We start from the raw sequence: 14,922 nt of genomic DNA, 5'->3' as shown, positions 1-14,922 counted from the left end.
ACACACCTCCTGTCCTCTGTAACTGAGGGTCTCCTGTATTATGCCTGATTCACCCTTCAGTGTTATAACTGAACAGTATTTTATATTGTACTTCTGAAAATCTGAGAATTATAAGCAGAGCATTTGTTTTGAGATTGGTTATTTTGCATTCTGTACACTTTTCTCAAAATCTGTTTTGAGATTAAGTAGAGAAAAAATTCAAAGTTCTTAATTAGATGTGTGGAATTACTCATTTTTAATGCAATTTGTGACTCTTGTCCATAGGCATTTTCATGAGAGCTTTAAATTGACTAAAAGAAGCTAATAAAAAACCAGAAAAAACTATGGATCCTTGTATATGAATGAACATGAAAACCCTTATTTTACCATCCTAGTGAGAAAGTTAGACAGGTCAGCTGAATTTTGGAAGTTAGACATTTAATATTCTATTAGACTGCATAAGTGAATGCTTTGAGGCGGAGAACTTGGTGAAGATTTCATCTTATTAAAATTAGAATTTATTCTAATTAAAATTATTAAATTATTAATAATTATTTATCAATATTAAAATTTTAATTTAAATTAATTATTTATTATTAATTATTAAAATAAAACTTTGCTGTATTTTCTTTCAAATTTATCTATATGCTTGTAACCAAATTTGTATTCCAATGGTTTGTATTTCACTGACATTTCTTAATTCAGAATTTTTTAGTATGTATAATTAGGTATTTTGGTAACACAGCAGCAGTTATAAATTTTCCTTTTTAAGTTAGTGTAATCCACATTACTTTGTACTTGATGCAAAGTTTAATCAGTTCAATATGATCAACTTAGATTAATTAAAGCTAAGCAAATCATCTGTAACTTTATTCTCTCAGTCATAGGCCGACTTCTTGGCTTTTTATAAGTCCCCATTGTACCATTCTCTTGGCACCAAGGGGATCCCGAAGAGTCTTAGAAAGTTAATGATGGACATGCTCAGCAAAGGCATTTTGGCATGCACCTGCAAGGTTGTCAGATTGCAAGAGAGAAGAGGCAATTGTTCCACTCTGATAGATGTTACTGTGGGTTCTCAGTGCAAAGATCAGAAGCTGGGTCAAGGTCTCTTCCATCCCTAGATTTCTGTGGTACCATTTTAATTACATTAGAGTTGAGCCCCAAAGAGACAAGGACAGAATACAGAAGGCCCTTTTTTCCATTGTGTGTCCATGACATGCAAGGACACTGTTGGGGTCTCCAGATTTGTGTTGTGATGATCCAGAACTCACATGCATCTTAACTTAAAAAGTTGTGGTCTGTAGAATTTTTCTGTCCATCTGCCAGGACAGGATAAGACTAGAGTAATTGCAGGGCCACCACAAAGTCCCACTACTTAACAGATTCTCTTGGCTGAACAGTTTTGAGAGGGAATTATTTTTTTTCTTTTGTTTATTGCACAAATAAAATGAGTAGATAACTTTGTGCATAAGGATGGTTTATTCTGTTCCTAAATGTGTTTTGCTACAGCTGAGGAATATTCAGAATTCAGTGTTTGTTTGGGTTTTTTGTACTGCTGCTCATTTAAACCCAAGTCCTTTTATCTGGACATAATTTAACCTCAGTAGTTTTATCTGCTTACTTTTTTTTATTGGGTTTTTAGCTGGGGAATTATTGGAAATATATCAGAACTGGTTATATGCAGAAATCTTCAAGCTATTTTTATCCCAAATCTTGCATCTTCTTTGCTCTATTTTTCAGGTATGTCTTTTTCTTTTACTGTTTGTACCCATCTGCTGAACTTTGATTTAAAAAAGTAAATGGGAAAGTTGGCCTTACCATATGTGTTTTGATGAATCTTTCCTATGATTATTTCCTGCAGTTGGAGTCCTGCAGCAAAGCCAGTGCGATCAAAATTTGAGACTTAATCAAGTTGTCTATGAAGCTAGAGAAACATGTAAAGAAGTAAATTTTCTTACCTACAGCAATAGTAAGATTAGATAGGTGAAGCAATATGATGTGGTTTCCTGTTTGCTTTTTGTGTTCATGTCAGTGTGAATAATAAGAAGGCTAAGCAATCTTTACCCATGTGTTAGAAATTTAGCAAGATGCTTTAGTGACTTTTATATCTATCTATCTATCTATAGATATATATATATATATAGTTAATATGTATATATGTTATTTTTCTGCTTTGGCTGCAGACTACTGACTCATATTATTTGGTCAAGGGTATTTTTCCTTCCCTTGACCTCCCCCTCCCCACCCTGCTTAGCAACAGTTTCTTTTCTTTTTTTTTTTTTTATAATAATGTAAAATAAGGTATTGTCAAAGTAAAAAGGTACCATTCTATTTGCAGTTGTATGTCCTTGATGTTGTTATTACACTCCAAAGCCTTAATATAAATCTTGAAAAGAAGCAGAATAGCTAGTGTATTAACCAAAGGAAGCTGCTTTGGGGAATATACTATACTCGTGTTGTTGAAGTCTCTGCTGGCTGGCAGTTGCAGAAGTAATTTGGAGTTGTGTAGAGCATAAAGCCTGCAGATTATTATGTTTTGCTGGTGATTTTTTCTTCCTCCTTTAGAATCTTCTGCTTGTGGTGTTGTAAATGATGACCTGGTGAGCGCCATGGGTACTCAATTGGTGTATGTTTTGAAAGAAGGAGGTCTTGTCTTTGATGACATTGTTGCAGCTGCAGCTTTATGAAGTGCTTCTCCAGCAGCTGTCCTGAATTTTGCTGCAGTAATTTGGCCTCAAATTCCAAACTGAGGTTTCCAGTAAAATGTGTCTGTCAGTAAAAAGCATTAGCAAAAGCTGCAATCCTCTCAATACTGAAGAAGTCCAATAGTAAGTGTGGTCTCAAAAAATGCCTGTCTGAATAGTAGAAAATTAATTTTCTGTTCCCTGAACCTTAATGCTTAATTACTTATTTTAATGCATATATATGCTTACCAGTGACTTAACACTAAATTTATCACAGATTCACTGTAAGCTGATTTTGTTTGTTGAATTTCTTAATGTGAATCCATCAACTTTAATCTGCAATGGTAATTTTAGACAGATATCTGTATTTCATGTGATATCATTTTTGTCTGTGCCTACAAGTATATACTGTTTCATCCTGTCGCATCTTATAATTAAAGTTTCATTAAAATGAAAACCGAAAACCTGACTGTTAAATCAAGTGTTCCTCAAAACTAAGAGGTAGGATTTTTCTCATGCTACTTCAGGATGTACCAAACTCCAGTGTGTTGTTAGGGGACACTTTGCTTTAGAGATAGCTAGTGGCATATTGTATTACAATTTCACAGGAACCTTCAGATAATCATGATATAATTCCAATCTCTTTGATATCTAAGTAGAATAACAACAGTCTGACTCCTTATGTTATCTGTTGTTTCAGCTTTGTATATAACATTGTTTTTCACCTCCCAGTCTGAAACAGTGATTCTCTGTGATGTGCATTATTAACCACCTGTTATATTTCTTTTTAGAGGCAAGGAAATTCTGCTCATGGTGAATCTCCTATTAATGAAGAATCACATTAGATATAGTTACTTAGAAAGCACTCATGGCAATGGAATAGCAGTTATACAACTGTGGAAAGATTTACCCTATGGTTGCCCAGTCATGAACATTATTTGGGCAGTTTTTTCAGTTTGTATCCACTGCAAACATTTATGATGCAATGATTATTTCTATTTTATATACTAATAAGTATGTAGATAGTGTAAAATACATTCTCACAGTAATAAAAACTATTGTTCTTATTAATGCCTTTATGTGCAGTTTGCTTTTCAGTTAGGCTTAATTAATCCAGTTCTGTAGATATCATCTTAATACTGCAAGGCAATTCTGTGAGCATGACTCACCATGAGCCCATCAGATAGCATTTTTTTATTTGGTTTGATAACAATAGCAATTTATATATGTAGGAAATTTGCCGTTGCTTTTAACCAAACATGCTTACCCTGGATTAATTTGGAACACATATGCATACTCATAAATGAAGCAGATCTTTGGTAACAGATCTAGCACCCAACCCTGCACTTGGGGCTTTTCAGGAAGCATAGTCTGACAGTCTTCAGGCACTATTCTGGAGAGATGATAGTTTGTGGTTATGAAGCTCCACAGAAGACCTGTGTAATCTCTGCCGAGTCATTTGTAGCTGTATAAAAATAGCATGTGATGGCACCTAAGACTGACTTGGGTACTTAAAACAGTTCAAGATTAAAAAAAACTATTAAGGACTTCTACCCTCTATGAGGACTCAGGATCTGACAAGCCTGGATAGAAAGCAGTCTGAGTCACTTACAAATCCTTTATTTAGGTGCTGTTATATATCTCTAGTTCCTTCCTCCATATCAGAGGAGGTGATCTGATGAATTTGACCCTTAGTTACATTGTGATTAGTCTTCTGCTTTGTGCCTACTTTGTGGGGACTGTAATCTAGTGTATATCAGAAGCTATACAGACACTTGCCAGAACCATATGCTAACCATTTATCATTCAGAGATTTTGCAGACACTGCTGAGTTCCATGCTGGGTAGAATCAGATCTTGCTCAGGAAGACATACAGAAGATTCACTTGCATGGCTCCATTTGTAAAATAATTGTAATAGCATTCATGGAAGTATAATGAGAGTTAAGATGCTGAGTATCAACAGGGATAACATAAAAGTATTTTGAATAACCAGAGAATGACCAGAATCTCTGTGATTTGTGTCCCTCTCAAATAATTTCTTGCCTTTATTTTTTTTTGTTGTTCTCACAAAATACCATGCCCAGAGGAAAATATGAATTGGTCTTGTGTGGCATAACACGTGGGAAGTTAGGTTTATTTGAAACCAGCCCAGTCTAAGCCAGTGTTACTCAGCCTATAGTCTATAAAACATTAGAAGCAGTCTGTAAAATAATTCCCTGTTCTACTCTTTTATTAGTTCAAATATATGCATTTTTCATTTAATGTACAGGTACCAAATTTAATTGTTTTGTTATTTATTTTAGTAGTGGAACTGATCTTTGCTTTCCTAATTTTTAAGTAGTCTATCTAATAGTCTTCAATCATTAAACAAGAGAAGGGTGCAGGGTGGTGATATAGGGGTTGGTTGTTTGATTTTTTTTATTTAGAAAGAGAAGCAGGACTTACTGACACTAAAGATAGTGTGTGTGTTAGTAGAGGTTCCCTCATAAGAGGGAACCAGAAATGGCAGAAATGCACTTTATTTCAATGCCTGCAAATAGAAGTGAATTTTAACAACTTCACAATTTCCTGTAGCTTTCAAAAATCAATGAGATTTCTGTCCACATAATATATATGGGTGACTTTAATAGTGGGAGAGGCCCTACTGTGGTCAAAGTCTTGCCTGCATTCAAAAGTTTGCAGCTTCAGGGCCTCAATTTGTAAGATTACACAAGTGCAGTTCATTGTATAAGATATTTAGATGCTTAAGTACTGTTTGCATATATTTCTGTACATTTGTCTTAAGTATGTTGAATCTGATTGCTAGACCAATCAGCAATTATAGTAGCAATTATGGTAACTCTATATATTTAGTGTATGGCAATAGTCTATAAATAACTTGGTCGAGAATCCTGTGTTCCTAATCTGTTAAGTAGGTAGGTCACTCCAGAGGTTGCTCATGTGTTTCTACACATAAATATTTCCCTTATTATTTTTGTGCGTTTAGATAATGCCCACTTTTCACCTTCTACAGTAGTCTGAGCAGGTGCTGCAACCATTTTTAGTTCCTTTATGCACTCAATCTAGTTTCCTTGATTGAAAGCAAATTTCCTTCTCTTATTTATATGAAGGAAAGTTAGTGTTTTCTTACATTCCTGTGTCCAGCTGGGAGACAGTGGAGATTCTGAGAGGGTTGACAGGGTGTTTTCCCACCAGCTTAAGCAGACTAGGCAAATCTGTTTTAAAGATGTGTTCAACATATGGTATTATTTTAATGGTTTCACTGATCAAGTTCAGAGCATAAAATCCTTAAGGTTTAGAAGTTGCAGCATTATTTATTTAAGGAGAAAGACACATTTTCACATGGCAATATAATTTATGAAACATCACTCTTTCCTAGAGGTTCAGTCTTGAACACTGATGGCTTTCTAATGTGTAGCAGATACTGTATAAATTACAGCCATGAAGAACCTTGTTTTTATACACTTAGTAAGTGTTATCAATAGTAGAAATTCACAGGTGGACAGACAAAAATGTCCTGTTCTGGGATTAACTCTAAAATAAGCTCTGCTACACATATGTACCATATGGATCTGTTTTCCTTCTCATCCATTATAGAAATGAGAGGAAGTAGTTCATTGTTTCCTCATCCAACTCTCAGATTTGCAGGTTCCTCAAGGTAATAATTTTTTTATATGGTCTATTTAATGTGCTAGGGAATTTTTTTAAGCCTTCTGTTGAATCTGTGGGGAGAAGTTCATGTTAGTGCACTGGGAAAGCTTTCTGAGCCCATAGTTTTACTAGAAAATATAATCATGTAGCTGAACTTCTGCAACTACGGAATTTTTCAGAGTCATGTCAGGCTCATTCACTAGTGTGGGTTAGTTGTGGGAAAAAAAATCCCGACAAAACCTATACATCATAAAAATTGTCCCAAACAAGCCCCTCATCTTTGACTTTTCCTCAAAGAGGGACATCTACCAATCAAAATATGAGAAGACATTTATGAGACTGTAATTACACTGTAATGTTCTGCAGAACACTGGGTTTCTTAGCCAATATCCAGTACAGTATATGTGAAGAATCCTAACACTGAGTTGCAATAGTCCATTTCAATGGATTATTGTACATCATGAATGGGGGCAGGAGGAGTCTGCAAAAGCTAAGGTTTTAATCATACAAGAAAACCCACATTTTTTCAGAAATAATTTTTCTCTAAAAATGTTTAGAAAGTGGCTAAAGATTTAAAATGCAGTTATTTATCCACTTAGCACTGAAGTTGACGATTATTCAGAAAGACCATAACTGTATTATATAATGTAGACTGATGCTAAAATGATTTAAAGAAAATACTACATGGTATTACAGATGTACATATAATTAGGCCAAACAGAAGTACCTAAATGTGAATTCAATTCCAACATCAATGGTTGACTCTAAGCAAGCAGTTGCGTTACATCTGGTTTAACTTGCCCATGAGCAACCCAGTATATTTTTAACATCATTTTGGTTATGTGGAATGAGTCCCTGCACAGAGGAAAGAGTGCCACTGACAGAATTTTTTAGTAAGTTATTTACATGCATGAACAAATCAAGAGTCATAATAAGTTCTTCCTTATACTTAACTAAAGTATATTCCTGATTTGAGTGATTTCAAAGGGACTTGAATTTTTTCCTCTAGGCCTTAATTATTAAGTACATAAATATTTAGAAAAGCAGTCTTTCATTATCAACACTTTTGACTAGTATTCTGTTCTCCATGGACACGTCCATCTAAGTGTTGATCAAACAATGGTAAGTTAGAACTATAGAATAAAAAGAAAAATTATTCCGGAGTCTTTTCAACGAAGACTGTAAGTTCACTTTATTGTTAATTTTCTGCAAAGATGAAGGATATTTAATGAAATTACCAAAAATCATAATCTGAAGTACGTTTATCATCATTCTTTAATTTATATTTATTTTTTTAAAAAAAAGTTCTTTAGTTAGTAAATTCATATAATATAAAACCATATAGAAAAATAAGAAATAGAAATTATAGTTAGTTTGCAAACAGTGAATAGACAAAACTTTAGTATATTTATCAATAATGAAAATATGTAGAGAAATGAAGACTAAATAAAAAAAGATAAACTTTGACAAATATTACAACGAAATCTCAATTGCTTTTACTTACAGTGTTAAAATGTCCCCTTTCTACTGAACATTACTTAGAAAGGGGACAGGAAATATGTAGGATTGCTCATACTACTAGTACTTTGAAAAAAATGTAATGATGCCATGACGATGTCTATAAATAATTACTTGTGGCTAATCGATATTCAACTTCAAAAAATCACCTTGGCAATGAATCCTATTCAACAGCTAACAAGCAGCTACTTGTAAACACTAAATAAATGGAAAGCCTTTATGTCAGCCTCACTAATCTGGACCTGCCAAACTTGATCTTCAGAACACATTCTCTTACACACAGTCTCTGTGTTTTCAGTTCTCCAAAACATCCATTTTGCATTTGAAATTTCCTGCCTTTGCTTGAACATGATTTTCTTTGAGTGACAAGGATACTTTTCAGGATTTGAAGTCTTCCCCCACCACCCCACCCCTTAAAGGACAAATATAAACATATATATCACTGTGCTAGAATATTTTCTTGATGTACTACTTTGCATGAGTTTCATAAGAAATCAGCAGGACTCAAAAGCTGATTTCTGATTTTATGACCTTTAACGGAAACTGCTCTGCTTCATTAAATTATAATGGCACGATTATTTTTTATTTATTTTACAGTGTACATATGTGTGATCAACTATGAAAAAATACCAGCAATAAAAGTAAAATTCAAAACTTTTCACTCAACATCTTTGCTCTTTTTTAATCTCTGGTCATTGTATTTGTTGAATCTCATGACAAAAAGAAGATTGCAATTTTTACTCCTGTTAGTATTACAGAGCCAGAATAGTGAGCTGAACTGCATTTCAATACATTAATCATCCAATTATCATTTGAAGTACAGGTAAATCGTTCAGTACATATTTGTATAAGTTTAGCTACCATTTTCTACAGCTACAAATATGTTTGGTATTGAAAAACGGTATTGTCTGAGAAATAGTTTTGAAAAATACACTTTTAAAAATCTTAATGTTTATACAAAAGGGAAAATTGAAGAGCCATATGTAACATTAATTTTGCTCTCTTCACTTTTCTGGATGAACTTCAGGCCACAGTGAGATTAATAACAAAACATATCTTTACTATGGTGAGATCAGAATTTCGTCCTTAAATCTGCAGTGCTAAACCTAAAATTATATTTTCCATAAGATGTTTTAGTAGTTACTAGTAATGGATAATATAATTCTGACATATAGTAGTTATTTATAGAGTTCTGAGTGGGTTTCTTTTCTAGAAATTTGAAATGTTTAATGGGTTGGAGAATATTCAATAGAGGAAGCTAAGCACATATGCCATGAAAATATACATATTTGCAGGTAGATATTACAAGGGGAAAATATGGAGGGTGTACATGCTCAGTTGTTTGTGTATTTTCTACTTTAGGCATTGTCCATGTAGACTTTCATTCCATTTTACAGAAAATTTGAGCTGTATGTTAAAAGCTAAGAAAATGTAGAGCTAAAAATAATTATTAACTTTGGTTTAAGCTATGGGTTTATGAAGTGAAACAGGGGAAGATTAATTGACTTAAAGTACAATAGAGCAGTCTGGGATGAAAGCAGTCACCTGGTGGCAGTATTCTGCACAGTTATGTGTGAGGCTTTCTTTTTATTTCCCAAGTCAAATTCTTGCATCCAGTGACAGGAGTTTTGCTGAGGCCTATACCTCCCTTCAGGGCATGCCTTGAGTGGCTCAAAGGCACATCATTCTGGGTGGTCTAGGGATATGACTGAGGCGGGACCCCACAGGGAGTCTCATCCAGTCATCTTTGGCCAGAAGGATGGTGGAATCACACTTAGACCTCAAAAGTGGACTGAAGGTTTAAACAGAAGGAAAAAAAACAGCAGTGAATGTGTTAGAATGTCCTGCAAGAATCAGCTCATTTTTGGAAAATGAATGTCTCTCAATGATTGTGGGAATTTCAGGAGTGGTATAGACCCTATGGAGTTCAGGAACTGCTTTTCCAAATCTTACATAGCCAGTTCCTCTGTAGGTTTCATACAAGTACATAGAGAGGCAACCTCTGGTTCTTGGAAAAAAAAAAACAAAAAAAAAAACAAAAAAAAAAAAACAACAAACAAAAAACACACAACTGTGCAGAGTTAAAAAGATACTGAGTAACTTAAAATAATGAAGTTCAGGAACATTAAAACTTTGAGATAATTAAAGCTGTGCCAATAGGATGCAATGTACACAATTGGAACTTTGAACTGAATAGATTTCACATGGTAGAAGAGAAACATTGATTAGCAATAACAACAGTGATGATGTGATGTAGAAAATTACCTTCTCATGTGGTAGATCTGGACCAACATGGTGCATTTTTCAGTATCTATAGAATTAGAACAGTTGGGTTGGTTTGGTTGTGCGAATGCTCCATTCCTGATACGTTATTCATACTGATTACATTTGCATATGAGTCACATTCAGTTTGAATTTGCCAGATGTCCATTTATGTTTGTTTAAATAATGAGATCATTCCATGAAGTGAACAGGACCTAAAAATATAGAGGGAAGACTGTTTAGAAAAACAAGATTTAAAATGCCTTACTTACGTATTTTCACATCTCATGGTATATTATGCAAGCAGAAGCACAGCAACGTTAAGGCACTGTTCAAAAAAATGTGTCCATTGCTAACACTTCATTAAACAATATATTATATAACAAAGCTTCATTGGATTTGGTTTTACTTCCCATTCAATTTCTCCATTAATGGGAATGTGTTCCTTCTGAATACATTCAAAAGTACCATTTTCAAAGCCAGCATCATTTTGCTGCTTCTCATTTTGTGTTACATGAAGATCCCAAGTCTTTTCAGAGTGTTTTGTCATTTACTCTAGCATGGAAGATTTTTAAAATGTATTGCTCAAGGCAAAGCTTATACATAAACTGAGCAGACAGGGGGCAACTGAATTCTGAATTTTTATGTTATTGAACTTACATAAACTTTTAACAAGCAATGAACTTCTCTTACGCACAAAGGGAGACTACCAACTAACCACCTGAGTTCAACAAAGACTCCTCAAATGTGTACTTAATTCATTTGAGACTTTTAAAATCTTTCTCAAGCCTGAAGAAATTCTGTTTTGTTCGGATTGCAGCCAATCATTACACACATTAAACATTTACATTAGTACTTGGTGAAATAAATTTAACCGTATACAATTTGAGATTGCTGCCTTGGTAGAGAAAGTTAACAGCAGCGTATCAGAACATACATCTAGTGAGCTGCTTTGATCTCTAAAGCAGAATCTGCAAGGGAAGGCTGCAAGAAAGGAAAATGGAGAGTTTAGCCAAAGCTCTGGGTCAAAGCTCAATAAAGAACTATCTAGGAGTATAGATGATATAATATGCAATAAAAGGAAACCATTGAAAATCAGTTTCATGCTAAGGTCCTCCAACTGATATATCTACCAGAAGCAACAGTATTTGATGACATAATATGTTTAGAGAAAGAGGTTTCTCATGTTCGTTCTTAAGACGTAACAGATGATTTTCTGTGAATTGCACTGTATCTGCCGATTCTCCAGAGAAATATGGGTCACAAGCACAAAAACATCTGCAAGCTTCCCCATGCAAAATGTTCTTTATATTTTGGACCAGAGAAGAGGAAGGAGGCAAGATACCTTTCAAATCAGAAGAAATGCACCATCATAACAGTGTGTTTATGTTGTTCATTTGTTCCAGACTGTCTTTTCTAGATACAGCTTCTTTAGAGCTTAGTTTGCTGTTTCTAAGTCTTTCATTTTCTTGTCAGTAGCAGCTGTTACTTAAATATATCAAGAGCAGACTTTTCTGAAATTTATTTGAACTAGATCTGCTTTAAAATCTGTTGTAAATCAGTGGGCTAGGTTCACATCAGGCTATGTATGGAGCACTGATGTCTACTTTTACTGAGAGATGCAAAACTTTGCACAACAGCTGGAAATTTGCAGGAGAGAGAGAAGTGCAAGCAAACATATTACTAAAGGAGAGTTTTAAGATTGTGTGGCTTCTAGAAAATATGTGTGTATTCTGCTCATGACTAGATTGGACACGTTCATCTCTGCATGTTAGAGGAACTTAAAGAGCAGCAAAGCACAGGGTCATAAAAATGTTTCCCTTTTTGTATATTCAATCACAGTGCTGCAGCTATACCCTGAGTGTGTTTTCAAAGTGAAGTGGGAAGGTATCACTAACTTTGCCTTGCATTCTGTATTAATATTTTTTAAAGTGTATCTGTTATAAAACAAAATGTCCATTAAAGTGATTGTTAGAGCAACTAACTGGACTGCTGAACGATGAGCATATATGTGCAGAGAGATGCCATAGAATCAGAGTTTTTGTTGAAACCTGTAATTAAAGCTGTGAGTGCTAGTTACATGAGGCATGATATATTTTTTGAAAAAATACGGCCATTTGCAGATGATTGCCACCAGTCTGTGAGACTAGTTGCTCTCGTCTGCTGGAGCCATGTGGCCTCACGTTAACATTTTGCTGGTGTTACAGAGGTCAAGACATTGCTTATGGACTTGTGCACCATAGTTTGACTGAAGTGTGGAACTGGACTTCTTCCAAATTCAGTTACTTCCTTTCTCTTGAGTGGCATAACTTTTATGTCCTATTAGCCTTGTACCGCTGCCTTTCAGTCTCTCACTATGTCATTGTTATATATGTATTTAGTTGAATTTCTGGCTGATTAAAAGATATTCAAGTTGAAAACATCTCTCAATTCTGATATTATTTTTTTGACATTTGAACTTCAAAATTCAAATGAAAGGAATCCTGCAGTTCATTAAACTTAAACTTAAACATGCTGCCATTTAAATTAACAGTAGACTTTGAAGTTTTGAATATGCAGTTGTATGTAGTGTTCATTTTAAAGCAGAAGCAGTGTCTTCTATAAAAGCAACAGCTGCAATTTTAAAAAATGCTATGGGGATTTATCTAGTGTGGCAGCTAGGCTGTTTAGCTTTTTCAAATTTCTTGTGTAGACTTTGACAGCTGTTGGAAAGTTACTTTTAGCCCTATGTACATTTTATTTTGAAGAAACTCAAATACTTCATTAAAAAGTTGTTACTACATTGCATGCATAGAAGTTACTTAGGTCCTTTGTTGTTGTCACATTTGGTTGTTGAATTTTTGTTGTTGAATATGGTTGAAATTTTGCTGACAAACCCTGGCATTTATTTCCAGGTTTTCTTAAAGTTGATCTATCTTTCTTTTTTTTTTTTTTTTTTTTTTTATTTCAACAGCTTGATCAAGTTGTCCGTCAGAGAAATCTGTGTAGTTTGGAACTTTTCCTCTCATGTGCACAGAAACAGTTAAGCATTTTATTAAAGGAAGAGCCAACCACTACAGAGGAAAACAAAGAGACTGACATTCTCAGTACCTCTGATACAGTATGATTTGTGAAGCTGCAAATCTCAATCCAGTAAATGACAAATATATTCTAATAATTTGAGATTGTATCATTGATTCAAGATTGATCTGGAACTATGCTTGATAGAAGTATTTGTGGATGATGTTCTTTTGTTTATTTATTTTACTACAATCATCAGATTGCAAATATGGGAGGGAAAAAATCCCTGGAAAAAATTGGTTTTATTTATGATTTTTCTTTCATTACATTTTCTAGTAGTCTGTGATTGAAGTTCTAGATAACTGCAGCAATGATGAAAACATTTCCCTGTTATGTCTGTTTTAAATTTGGCTTCATGTGTCGATGTAATTTATCAGTATTTTTGGTATTTTAGAAAATGGAGAAAACATTTAATTGAATATAGATACAAATCCATCTCTGTTTCCAAAGTATATGCAGAAGTGTATTGCCTCAGGTGAGCATGAGGAGCTTATTATTTCTTACTACTTTTGATGTATAACAGAATAATCAGTACTGAAACATGAGAGTGTTAACAGGCATTTCTTCAGTCATTTATAAACAACTCCAGCTCTAGCAACAGAGAAGTTTCAAAACTAAACAGTGCATCTTTTTAGAGTAGTGCAAAACATTGCCATAACCGACGTATAGTATGTATTTTATTTCTGTTTTACAAAGCTAGTTTGATGCCAAAAGTCGTTTTCTCATGAAAGTACGATTAATATGACTGACCTCAGTTTCAGGAAGAAGATGTATGTAATTATGTGGAGACTGGTACTGCACTGCCTCAGTGGAATTTCTGACAGAATAAGGAGTGCAGCTTGCTGACCTCAGATGCCCTTTCTAAACCCATTGAAGGAAGTAGGAAAACTCCCCACTGACATTATTGGACTTTGGATCAAGTCGTAGATCTTTCTGGTCTTGCTAATGGCAGCATGGAGGGGAATTTCTGTACCTACACTCCATTGATTGTAGATTTGGGGCCTTAGTTATAAAAGACTTCTGAATGAAATAAGGGAAAATAAATGTTCATGCTTAGGAATGTAAATAAACTGAGAATGATATCTCTTATGGTGAGCTTGTGATTCAATGGGGGACTTACAGCCATTTTTTTGTGTGGTCCTTGTTACTCGGTGGTGGGTTTTTGTTTGTTTGTTTGGCTGTTTTTTTGCATCAGCAGTCACTTTTCATAAATTACTTTTTTATAGCAATAAGGAATCACCAAATGGTTGCATATGTATTTGGCAGTATGAAATATGTGTTGCAGAGAGTTTAGGTTTAAAATCTTTTTCTGTGCTTCATTTTTGTACTCAAAACCAAAGATATTGTCTTCTGTATGCAAAGGCTCACTGAAGAAGTATATAATGCTGGTGTCCTGGTTTCGGCTGGGACAGAGTTAATTTTCTTCTTAGTAGCTGGTATAGTGCTGTGTTTTGGATTTAAGATGAGAATAATGTTGGTAACACACTGATGTTTTAGTTGTTGCTGAGTAGTGCTTACACCAGTCAAGGACATTTCAGCTTCCCCTGCTCTGCCAGGTGCACAAGAAGCTGGGAGGGGGCACAGCCAGGACAACTGACCCAGACTGGCCAAGGGGCTATTCCATACCATATGACGTCATGCCCAGTATAGAAACGGGGGAGTTGGCCAGGGGGCAGCGATTGCTGCTCGGGGACGGGCTGGGTGTCAGTCGGCGGGTGCTGAGCAGTTGCATCGCTTGTTTTTCCTGGGTTTTGTTTCTCTCTCTCT

The 14,922-nt window shown here is 34.8% G+C and overlaps 1 protein-coding gene across 1 annotated transcript in view; it reads left to right on the top strand.

Moving 5' to 3' along the window:
• CCDC91 (coiled-coil domain containing 91) overlaps window positions 1-13,201 on the top strand; it is a gene marked incomplete at its 3' end in the record, with an annotated part of 162,295 nt that extends 149,094 nt beyond the window's left edge. Inside the window, exon 13 of the mRNA XM_082310178.1 lies at window positions 13,049-13,201. Within this exon, the coding sequence (XP_082166304.1) occupies window positions 13,049-13,201 (153 nt within the window). The remainder of the gene's footprint in view (window positions 1-13,048) is intronic.
• Between the last annotated feature and the right edge of the window lie 1,721 nt (window positions 13,202-14,922).

The sequence above is a fragment of the Platalea leucorodia genome (assembly GCF_965183815.1).
Source record: "Platalea leucorodia genome assembly, chromosome: 4".
Lineage (NCBI taxonomy): Eukaryota > Metazoa > Chordata > Aves > Pelecaniformes > Threskiornithidae > Platalea > Platalea leucorodia.
Note: the sequence above shows the minus strand (reverse complement) of the source record. Positions and strands in the feature narration are given on the sequence as shown.